Source organism: Urocitellus parryii, chromosome 7 (genome assembly GCF_045843805.1).
Source record: "Urocitellus parryii isolate mUroPar1 chromosome 7, mUroPar1.hap1, whole genome shotgun sequence".
Taxonomy (NCBI): Eukaryota; Metazoa; Chordata; class Mammalia; order Rodentia; family Sciuridae; genus Urocitellus; species Urocitellus parryii.
In genome coordinates this window covers 77,017,881-77,030,633 of record NC_135537.1, presented here as the reverse complement: position 1 = coordinate 77,030,633, position 12,753 = coordinate 77,017,881, and the positions used below count along the sequence as shown (strand labels likewise).

Here is a 12,753-nt window from a genome sequence, read left to right as displayed (position 1 = left end):
TTCTACGTGTTGCTTAGGATCAAACCCTGGACCTTGCACATGCTAAGTGAGGACTCTACGGCTGAGCCACAGACACAGCCCTACATATATTTTTAAAACTGAAAATAAGTAGAAAATTTACTGAAAATAAATACTATCCTCAAACATAAAAAATTTTAAAGGAATCGTTAAAACAAAAAGCTGATCCATGACAGGGAGTGGGGAGGCATAGTAGAAATAGAGGAACTTTGGGCAAAGGAGAGGTAGGGTAGGCAGGGGGGTATGGGGTCAGGAAAGATGGAAGAATGAGACACAATTCACAATAGCTAGACTGTGGAACCAACCCAGATGCCCTTCAATAGATGAATGGATAAAAAAAATGTGGCATTTATACACCATGGAGTATTACACAGCACTAAAAAATGACAAAATCATGGAATTTGCAGGGAAATGGATGGCACTAGAGCAGATTATGCTTAGTGAAGCTAGCCAATCCCTAAAAAACAAATACCAAATGTCTTCTTTGATATAATGAGAGCAACTAAGAACAGAGCAGGGAGGAAGAGCAGGAAGAAAAGATTAACATTAAACAGAGACATGAGATGGGAGGGAAAGGGAGAGAAAAGGGAAATTGCATGGAAATGAAGGGAGACCCTCATTGCTATACAAAATTACATATAAGAGGTTGTGAGGGGAATGGGAAAATAAACAAGGAGAGAAATGAATTACAGTAGATGGTGTAGAGAGAGAAGATGGGAGGGGAGGGAAGGGGAGGGGGGATAGTGGAGGATAGGAAAGGTAGCAGAATACAACAGTTACTAATAGGGCATTATGTAAAATTGTGGATGTGTAACCGATGTGATTCTGCAATCTGCATTTAGGGTAAAAATTGGGAGTTCATAACCCACTTGAATCTAATGTATGAAATATGATATGTCAAGAGCTTTGTAATGTTGTGAACAACCAATAAGAAAAAAAAAAAAAAAAGATTGTGTGTTTAAGACACGTTGTGAGGGCTGCTGGAAGGGCCCAGGATGGGGCGTGTACCAGTGCAGCATCCTCCTTCCCCTGGCTTTAGGTTGTGTCTGGGGTTAAACTCTAATCAGTACCTAGGGAAGCTTTCAGTGAGATAAGAAGGATTCTTTAAAAAAAAAAAAAAAATAGCAAAGGAAATGGAGAGGGAGAGCTGGCCACTTCGCTTATCTCCAGTCTGTAGGTGAGAATCAAAGCAGAGCGACCTTGGTTATAAAGTAAAGGAATGTGCTCATAAACACCTGAAGAAATCACCTGCCCAGTGGGCATGGAACCTATCCTATATGATTCCCCTGCTTGTAGGTGTGGTGTGGCCCTCCATTATGTCCTGGTCTGCTGCTGCCAAGAAGCATGTGAGTAATAAAATGTCTAAAACTTAAAAAAAAAAAGAGAGAGACGGACATCATTACCAAGGTACATGTGTGACTGCACATATGGTGTGACACTACATCATATACAACCATGGAAATATAAAATTGTGCTGCAATTGTGTACAATCAATCAAAATGCATTCTGCTATCATATATACCTAATTTAAAAAAATAATTAATTAAAAAAACAGAAAGAAAACAATATCCCTCTTTTGCCAACTAAAAAAAAGTGAAAAACACACTTTTATAATTTGTTACCAAAACAAAATTATATAAAAGAAACTTTAAAACAAACCCACTGAACAACCTATGAACTTTGATTAACTTCCAACTACTCACTACTTTACATAAAATGAAACATTTTCATATGTATGACACTTTATGCATATGACACTTATAATCTGAAATATGTAACAGTAATATTACAGAACACTGCTTGAAACTTAGGATAATAACTGCTAGGGATGTGGCTCAGTGGCAGAGTGCTTGCCTAGAAAACACAAGGCCCCAAGTTCAGTCCCCAGCACCAAAAAAAAAAAAAAAAAGTCAGGATAATAAAATTTCCTGAACTGTCTTCTTCAAACTAGCTTATTAATATAAGAATTTGTTTCAAAAATAAGTTGTAACACTTCAGATACAAGTGTGTCATAAGGGTTAGTTATTTAAAAACAGTAACATAAAAGGATAGAGAAACATTTAGACCAGTCTTATCACTGCATTTTATGAATTACCATTTTATGAATAACAGACCTGTGTAACCTAGTAGCAACAAAATGAAATTCAAGAAAGACAAGTCACTGAAATTTGATGATTTTACAACTGTATAAAAACAACTTTTTAAAAGTTTTTTAATTGAGACAAAATACAGAGTTTTCAAATTTAAGTGTTACGGATTAATATTTAAATTATATCAAGATAGAAAAACTTTAGGGTTGGGGATGTGGCTCAAGCAGTAGCGCGCTCCTCTGGCATGCGTGCGGCCTGGGTTCGATCCTCAGCACCACATACAAACAAAGATATTGTGTCTGCCGAGAATTAAAAAAAAATATATTGAAAAAAATTCTCTCTCTCTCTCTCTCTCTCTCTCTCTCTCTCTCTCTCTCTCATTAAAAAGAATACATTTTTTAAAAAAAAGAGGGGCTGGGGATGTGGCTCAAGCGGTAGCGCGCTCGCCTGGCATGCGTGCGGCCCGGGTTCGATCCTCAGCACCACATACCAACAAAGATGTTGTGTCCGCCGAGAACTAAAATATAAATATTAAAAAATTCTCTCTCTCTCTCCCCTCTCTCACTCTCTCTTTAAAAAAAATAAATAAATAAAGGTGTTGTGACCATCTACAACTAAAAAAATATTAAAAAAAAAGAAAAACTTTAAAATCATGTTTTACTGTTTCCCAGAATAATACCCACTTATCAGCAATAAACTTGAGTTGCTTCAGTAATTTAAGATACTTATTTAAGTCTGTTCTGCCTAATTAATGTCCAAAATTGAATTGTCTTTATTAATAGAAGAAATTTATTAATAACTAACAGACCCTACAAGAAATCTTAAATGTTTTTACAACCATTACTTTTATACATTCTAAATTCAAATGTCTTCAGAAAGCCATACATTTATATTAACATCAAAACAAATGAGGAATTAAATAAATTCAAAAAATTCTATAGTTCTAAAAACTATATAAAAAATAATCAGTGTCCACATCTTAAGCACTTACCATTGCTAGAAATTATAAGACAGAAATGATAAAAGCACAAAAGATACTAAAGTTGAATCCTAATTTCTAATCAAATAACTTGGGTTAAAAACTTTTATCTCTGACAAGTGTGTTTTTCTTGGAAATAAACTATGAACCAACACAGTAAGCAATTGCAAATCACTGAAAATGCAAATTAAATGTTATTTATAAATAATTATAAATAAGAGAAGGTATCTTCTTTGGCAAATTGATAACAGAAAATTCCAGTGGCTTAATCTATTGAATTAATTATATTAAAAAAAAAAAAAAAAAACCTGAGCACTCCCCAACTCTTCCAAGCATTCAGAACTGAGGTCTTTAATAACCAACCCAGTTATAATCATATCTAGGTAGGCCTTAGACCTTACCCTCCCTCGAAGCACTGAGGATTTCACTGCAGGACTTTAGCAATGAGTTCAAGTGTCATTTTCGAGAAAAGGACAAACTAGCAATGGCAAGGGGGAATAAAAGCACCAGGGGAAGAAGGGCAAAGAAAGAAAGGAAAAGGGAAAGACACGCCCCTGAAGATATTCACAGGGTCTTCTTGGCTGGTCTCTTAGCACTATCTTCCAAGCCAATTCTCTCTAGAGAAAAGCCCCCAGTTATGATCCAGATTCCCCTAAGTTTCTCACATTGTCACCACCAAGGACTGAAGATGAGGGTCCACTCCCAACAAGCACAGCTGGAACTCTGAATGTTACATAAACTTTGTTACGTAAAGTGACTATATTCTAAGGTTACGTTTTCTATCCTTTCGAGGCTTTATTTCTGAAAATACGACAAGTTATAAAGAAAAATGAGAGATGTGAAAGTCCTCCAAATTTACATAATTTCACAGCTCACAGATTTCAGCTAAGAGCCCCTGGTCCATAATATTGTCAAGACAGATTTCTAGTAAGATTATACACCAGCTCAACTTTCCCTGCCAGCTCAAGGACCAAATTCCGTGCAATATTTCTTTAAAACAATGTTTCCATAAAAAACTTTCAGCCAGGAACAATGGCACACACCTGTAATCCCAGGGATTTAGGAGGCTAAGGCTGAAGAATTACATATTCAAGGCCAGCCTTTGCAATTCAGCAAGGCCTTGTCTCAAAAACACTTTTTAAAAAAGTATTGGGAAAGTAGATCAGTAGTAAAGCTCCTCTGGGTTCAATCTCCAGTACCAAAAACAAAAATAATTTTTTTTCTTACCTACAATCCTACCATAAGATATTTATCAATGTATTTCAGTGACAATTTTTTCTGGATATATCATAAAGTAACTAAATATTTAAAACAAAGTCCCTTTGTATGCTGATAGATATCAACTTTATGTTACAAATCAAATTAGATAGAACCATTAAATTACTACCAAAATTTTCAAAACTAAATATTTAAAACAAAGTCCCTTTGTATGCTGATAGATATCAACTTTATGTTACAAATCAAATTAGATAGAACCATTAAATTACTACCAAAATTTTCAAAACCAGTTCAATAAGAGTACTATAAACACAAGCATCTTTATTTTTAATTTCCAAAAGATACTTGTATGATGTTTAATCAATGGAATATTACTAACAAAATGAGAGGAACACAAAATTACTAAATAAATGCTATTCATATATAATTTACTGTAGAATTACATGGAACAATGATAGCATAAAGTAACTTTCCTAATTTTTTCCTCATTTATAACTGATTTTGCTTCATTCAACTGAGAAAGTCAGGATCAGTAGTAAGCTATAGTGTTCTAGACAGATTATACATATCTATTTATTCAAGTGCTTTCAAACCAAAACTACAGATATGAATACTTACTTATCAAAGCTATCACTATTTTTGATGAAGCTCTCCAGTTTTTCCTTGGCATATTCCACCACATCTGAATGAAGCTCAATCCCATGATTTATTCCAAAAGGACCTGCAATCGTAGCAGCATTTTTATAAAAAATATTAATAATATGCCCTTACAGAGCTCTTTTAATTTATGCTCATTTATTTAGCACAGGAGCGTTTAAAGAGGGCTAGAATATGCAAACACTTGCTAGCTACAGATATAAAAGTTGAATGGAAATCTAATTATTACTTTAATATAAAAAAGGAAAAAACAATTCACCTGAGTTTTCTGCAAAAAAATACTATGGTGCATAAAGTTGAAACCTACAAGTCTCCAAAGAGAGTCGCTTATCCGGTAGGTCACTAATGTCAAAAGAACCATGATATATTCATATGAAGTTTAAGTACTTTCACTTATCATTTGCTCAAATTTGATGATTCTAGGACAGCTTGAAACCACAGGATGACATAAATAAAATATAAGTGCTTCAGAGCATCCCACTCCCAGCAGAAAAATGCTAAATTCCTCCAGGGCCAACACCACATTCTCTGCCTTTTGGAGCTCCCACTGTCTAGCAGAATGCGGCAGTCAGGTACTCTCCACAGAGCTCTGTGAGTCCCAGTGTTCCCACAAACTTCACATTTCTCATTTGATATTTCCTTTTTACATGATCCTGGATGAAATACCTTCCCAGGAGAAGAGCGAGAAAGGAGGAAGGGCTTTCTCAGTCCCCAACTCCAGATGATGTTGGTTCCTCACTCTGGTACAAGCACACTGAGAATATAAGGACTGTTTCCTAAGACTATTGTATATTTAAATAACACATGACCACATCTAGTTATGCTAGTTTAACTTCTGCAACTGAATCGAGCATATTTTCCAGTCAACATTTTTGAGATTGGGCTTCTAGTAATGTGTGTTTCACTTATTTTCTGTATTTTTAAGAAATATGTAACTGGAAGTGTCTTCTGAATGCCACTAAAAACAACAGTGCTTATAGATAGAACTATATAGTTAAGAATTCAATTTAAATTTATACTGACCACAGGGGGGAAAAACTCATAAATTAGTATGCTTGGCTGTTAAAAGGGTACAAGATAAATTGGTTTGTAATTTAGGAAATACACAACTATACAAATTTAACCAAAATGTTCAGTTGCAATCTTCAGCCAAAATCAGATAAGGATAATGCTTTCACCTATTTATTATGTTGCTGTCATACTCTATTAGTGTTATTTTTTTAACAACTGATTTCACTTGAAAAGTATTGATAGGTAGATTAAATCAAAAAGAACTCAACAAAGAGAATTAACTTCTTTGCAGTCTTTTCATATTTTTAGAAGTAAAGTGACTGAAGCAATCTTAAATGTTTTGCATTTTTCTTTCCTTACTGATAAACTATAAGTAGCCTTTATCCAGAAACTAAAACATAAGTGCAAAATCATTTCAAGACCTGATATAATTCCTTACTATTATTATAGACAAACTGAGGAAAACAAAATTTCATTTTAAAAAAGTGTCCAATTAAACTTAGAAAAGTACATACAAAACTTAACATTGGATCTGAATGTTTTGAGAACTTGAATTTTCATAGAGATCAAAACATAGAATGTTAGGAAAAAACAGTTTTCCTCATTTTAAAAAAAGCTCAAATTATAATTACTTTCACAATATGAATACAGTATAGGGCTGGGGATGTGGCTCAAGCGGTAGCGCGCTCGCCTGGCATGCGTGCGGCCCGGGTTCGATCCTCAGCACCACATACCAAAGATGTTGTGTCCGCCGAGAACTAAAAAATAAATATTAAAAATTCTCTCTCTCTCTCTCTCTCTCTCTCCTCTCTCACTCTCTTAAAAAAAAAATGAATACAGTATAGAAAATACTGTTTTGTAAAATGACTCTAATAACTCATTTACCCTTTAAAGATAATCCACTGAATGTAAAATGTTAACAGAGACATATTTTCATTGTCCATTAAGAATCTAGTTATACTAGTTAGCCAATTTTATATATATTTTTAAAAAAGATCAGAACTATAGAGTTAAGAAATCAATTTAAAAGGTTGAAATCGCTGGCATTTTGTTTCCTATAAGGCACAATGCACAAGTAAGTTCAAGTATCAAAAGGGCTAAGAATCTGAAAAATCAAGGCTTTCATTCCATATTCCACATTGCCTTATTAACAGATGGAGTCTAAATTTCAGAGTTCTAGGTCAAAAGAACTAGACAGGCTATCGTCACAGATGTCACTGGTCTCTGTTCTGCTATCTGTTTACTGTCTAAAAACAAAGTGGCAACTCTCAGAATTAAGGCTTAAAGTTTAATTTCTTAATGTTTATTCACATAACTTGTTTTTCATATCGCCTTAACACAAGATGGTTAATAATGATAAAAATAATTTCAATAACAATGAAAATATACATGTAGAATATACTGTCAAAATCTAGCTTAAATACCATTTGTTTAAAAAAAAAAAAAGCTAGAATTAAAAAACACCATTTTTTTAATGGATGGGATTTCTTAATTTTAAAGCTACATGGAGCCATATCTTTAATTATCATTACCTAATAATCTGAAATCATTAATATATTGAAAATAAATTTAAAATACAAAAATCATTTTTAAAAAGCAGAGTTTAAATAGCAATGTCACAATATTTATTTAGAAATTGATATACAACTAGAACACATAAAATGTTACCATAAAACTGTAGTGTGATGTTGAATATTACAACCTACATTTGACATCTCTATTAAGTAGAACAACCAGAAAATATGAGACAGAAAACAAACAAACAACAACAACAACAAAAAAAAACATTTATAACTGCTTTTGAGAAAGAGGATTGAAAGGTCTAGGGTAAAAGGAACATTTTCAACATTACATGGTTTTGTTGTTAGTGTGCTTTAATCATATGCAATAGGATTTTCAATAAACAATGGGCTAGTGAAAGAATGAAAAAATAAGACCATAAATGTTCTAATAAAATGAACAAATAATACTTTCGTATTTATATAATAGAAAGGTACAAATTGTCAATCAAAAGAAAAAATGAAACAGTACTCAAGATAATGTATAAAACAAGCCAGATGAGGTATAAATTTGACTTTGTATTCAATAGATTCCAATGTTATTTATATTCATTACATTGAATATAACTTCATAGAAAAGTCTATGAAATAATAAGTCTTAGTTTCTCTAACATTTTAAAAAGGAAAATGCTAATGGTTGACTATTATCTTTAACAGCTAAACATTAAACAGTTTATTAAAACAAATAAGAAATATTTATGTATCCTATAATATTAGAAATGATCAAGGCTGACAAAAGCTTATTTATTATGAGCAATGATAAATAATAAAATTCTAATATAAGATGTAGATGACTTCTTTGGTAGGAATTCCATCTAATCTAGCTTATTTATTCAATTAGTCAATAACCAAAGCTTATATCTCATAAAAGTCAATATATATTAAGTTTAGGCATAAATTGTCTATATTCTTATTTACATCTATATGATCTAATCTCACATGATGTCCAATAGTTTGACAACTCAGTATGATCTCTGACAGAGATCAAGGAAACCCCCACTAGGAGCTTTACACTGTTTGTATGAAGTCACCACACTGTTAAGTATTTCGTATAAAGCTGATTCATAGAACACAGTCACAGGCAAAAAGTACTCCCTAAAACATAACCAGAAAATAACTCTAAAGATGAAATAATTCAAGATTTATCAGTTCAGATGCAGACTGTGATAAGGTGAGAAAGGCAGGATTTAAGGTCAAGATATCTGGATTACTAATCCTGGTTCTCCCTTTTAACTACTATACAATCTAAAACTAGTTAGTTACTATCTGAAGACTGGTTGTTACTAAACAAAAGGGATCCTTGGGAAGACTGTATAGATTATGTCAAAGTGCTTCATATACTAGAAAGTACAAGACAGATGACAAACTATTGTTAGACACTATGATGCACATTCTTCCATACAGAATTATAGAAGATCATAACTTACACAAGTCGTTCTCAACCCTGACTGCATATCAGAATAACCTGAGAATTATGTAATCTACTTACATATCTACTTTAATTATAAATTAAATTTAAAAGACAGATTCAAACTGTAAATGCCTGCATCCTACTCCAGATAGGCGCATGCACCTAATTCTAACATGTAAACAGCATTCAGCATGAACCACAACCTAATTATCATAAAAAGCCCAATCTAAATGAGCCTTAAAATGTGTTTTAAATTATTTAAATTTCAGTTCTCATTGGTAAAACCAGTATTGATAGTTAATAACTACAAGTAACAGCATTTTGGCTAACTCTAAATATTTACCACAAGGGGGAGTAGGTGAATCAGTTATTTGGTTTCTATGAAACTGGTAAAAAAGTCAATGAGATGAAAATGTATGTGTAAAAATCTTTCATTAAATTACAATGACACTTTATTAATAGTAACTAAATACTTTTTATAAATAATTTTATAAGTAACTAGAAATATTCTGAGATAGTAACAAGTAAAATGTGGACAAGAGTAGGTTTCATTCTTTCCATGAAGTATAATGCAGACACAAAATAGTCCAAAGGTAGATACAGGAAAGGGGAGAAAACAGAATCAGCAAAAGATTCAGTTATTAGATATTTAACATCTAATTAACTATATAATTAACATGATTAATTGTTCTAATGCAATAACACTTGCTGAAATGTTTCTTGTGGTTTCTGTGTAATACTGAAAAAAGAACATTAAGACGAACATCATTAACTTTTACTACCCTCTTAACTACTCTGATGCTAACAGGATTAGAGACTTGTTCTCTGCTCTATAGGAGTAGGAAACAAGTCCCAGAACTTACCAGAAATATGTTCCAAACCTCAGGCTTCTCTCTGTCCATGGATATCCAAGTACTAGTTCCTTTTAAACATGTTTATACCAGATTGAAAACATTGATTTTAAGGAGTTACTGAAAATGGACCAAAGGCCCTAGGTAAATTTATGTTTCATATGTCAAAAGTAACAAGAACAGACAGTTCATTTACATATTTCTACTCAAAGGGCTAATATATTCAAATACAAATGTAACCATGACTAGATCTCATATGTATACTGGAACATTACAATCAAGATTAAGTTTCCACCAAAGCAGATTCAGGAAACTGAAATAAAATCCGTTCAATTTTAATATAATGTCGTTTAAAAAGCTAAGATAAACAGCTTCATATCTCATTTTTCCCAGAAATCATTTTCATTGGCTCTTTTATTTCACTGAATATTTATCTCTAAAGTACCTAAAGATATCCAGGGCCAGAATATGATTGATTTATAAAAATGCTCAATAAATATTTACAGAACTAAATGAAGAACAGCCAATAGAGCAACACTATATTCTATTACTAGGTCTTAAACATCGCATACAATTTAATGGTTAAGGGATATATCTTATGCACTGCTGTATCCTCTGAAGCTGGCACAGGGTCTAGAATAATAAATGTTTCTCTAAAACATGAAGAAAATAGGTAAATTTAGCTATGGTCACAAAAATCTGTTAGAGTTTGTAAACAAGTCAGGATGGCGCCTGGCATTTTGCCAGGGAAATATTAGAGTCTGTAAACAAGTCTGGATGGCGCCTGGCAAAATGCCAGGGGGAGTGGTTTGTGAAGTGACGCCAGCGAGCCATTTTTTTTTTTTTTTTTTTTCAAGAGAGAGGAGAGAGAGTGAGAGGAGAGAGAGAGAGAGAGAGAGAGAGAGAGAATTTTTTAATATTTTTTTTTTTTTTTTTAGTTCTCGGCGGACACAACATCTTTGTTGGTATGTGGTGCTGAGGATCGAACCCGGGCCGCACGCATGCCAGGCGAGCGCGCTACCGCTTGAGCCACATCCCCAGCCCGCCAGCGAGCCATTAAGTGTGGAGATTTCTTATTGGTTGACTGCTGTATCTAATTTATGCTAATTAAGATAAGCTGTGTGGAATGTATAAATACCTCTGTTGTCCTACAATAAACGGCTCCTACTCCTGCTGTATCAAGGTACACAAGTTGTTCGTCACCCCCGGCTATTTTGCTGCAGCCGGACTGCGGCAAAAATCAAAAGGTTTGCAACTAAGATGGAGGCAAACACTATAAACAAAGCATTAAAGGCTTATTCTTCATGCTTTGATTTCTTAAATAAAGCATAATGGCAAAATAGTATGTATATTAAAAGCACTGTATGCCAACAGTATTATATCTGATACGAGGGAATAAGGCATTCCACAAACATAAATCTTAGCGATAAATACATTTTAAATTAATTTATTAGCCAGGCACAGCAGCACACGCCTGTAATCCCAGCAACTCAGGAGGCTGAGACAGGAAGATCATGAGTTCAAAGCCAGCCTCAGCAATGGCAAGGCACTAAGCAACTCAATGAGATACTGCCTCTAAATAAAAATACAAAATAGAGCTGTTGCTCAGTGGTTGAGTGCAATCCCCAGTACCAAAAAAAAAAAAAAAATTATATATATATATATATATATATATATATATATATATATATATATAGTTATTAATCTGTTGGATAACCTTATAGAATATAATTAACATTTTTCTTCTATTCCTAAAAAATTTTTCTTCTGACTTTATGCCAACTACCATCACTATAAACATCCAATGTGTATTATGAAAAATCAAGGTGTCCTTGGGGCTTTATAAAGTTACTATAGAACTGGGGAGGCAACTAGATAAGATGGAAGAAAGGAAGAGAGAGAAGGAAAATATTACAAAGTATTCTTGTTGATTATTTTGGATTTGTGAGCCCTGCAAATGAGCACGAATAAAATTAAACAAAGAGAACTGACATTCAAGTTTCTGCCTTGAGGAATTTGAAAGGAGAAAAAATACTTTCACCAAGAAACAGAGTGTATTCAAATTTTTGTCTTGTGTAGATGACAGTAAAAGAATTGACTTGAGAATAGGCTCAAAGAAGTCTTGTGCCCACTTAAGAAGAAATATGATGTAGGCATTCTGCCCACTTAAGTATTCAGATTTGAGTACAGCTCAAAAGACCCAGTTCCAGAGCTTAGCAGACACACCTTGGGGCTAGAAATCTGTGACTCCTCCGCATGCAGAGATTACTTGAAGACAAAAGAAAGATCCATTCTTTACTGCAGACCAAAGCCAAAATAGATTCCAAAAAAGGACAAAGAAACCATTTACAAAGGCAACACAAGGAAATTTTAAATCCAAGGAAAAAATCCTTGAAGGCCAAGGGAGTGGGAGGGCCCATGGGCTGACCCTGCCAGAGCTAAACCCTAACAAATGCAAAGGCAGGTTCCAGAGAGGATCAAAAACTCCAATAAAAAGGCTAAGCCACCCTGCTAACAATGGATCAATCTCTGGCTCTGAAGCATTCTGACCAACATCCAACCAGGCCTAGGTTAGACTCTATCACAGAAATAAGATAATTCCATAGGTGCCAGTTCCTATACTGAAAGACAGATTCACAAATTGATTAACACATAAGGAAACAAAGTTCAGAAAAGTTTAATAATTGTCTGAAAGTAATATACAGCCAATTCTCATTATTTGTAGTAATGTTCTATAAAGCCAACAAATACTGACTAGCAAACACTGAACCACTATTTATAGGGAAAATATGTAGTACACATACAGATATATCTCAAATAAATTACAATATCAAATCTTAAAAATCCAACCTGGTGGTCTGTTTTTCTTACTGTACAAAAATGAAAACAAGTCCCAGGAACTGGCATCAGATTTGGGTTTCAAGCCTTGTCAATTGTCTCCAGTGCAGAAATTCTTTCA

General features: G+C 33.6%; 1 protein-coding gene across 6 annotated transcripts in view; it reads right to left on the bottom strand.

The window, feature by feature from the left end:
* Pcmtd1 (protein-L-isoaspartate (D-aspartate) O-methyltransferase domain containing 1) overlaps positions 1–12,753 on the bottom strand; it is a 76,390-nt gene that overhangs the window by 18,849 nt on the left and 44,788 nt on the right. For 4 of the 6 annotated variants that reach the window (XM_026394394.2, XM_077800494.1, XM_077800495.1 and 1 more), the window contains one exon: positions 4,924–5,026. The exons of the other annotated variants lie outside the window; for them this stretch is intronic. In XM_026394394.2, the coding sequence (XP_026250179.2) occupies positions 4,924–5,026 (103 nt within the window). The remainder of the gene's footprint in view (positions 1–4,923; positions 5,027–12,753) is intronic. 6 annotated transcript variants of the gene reach the window in all.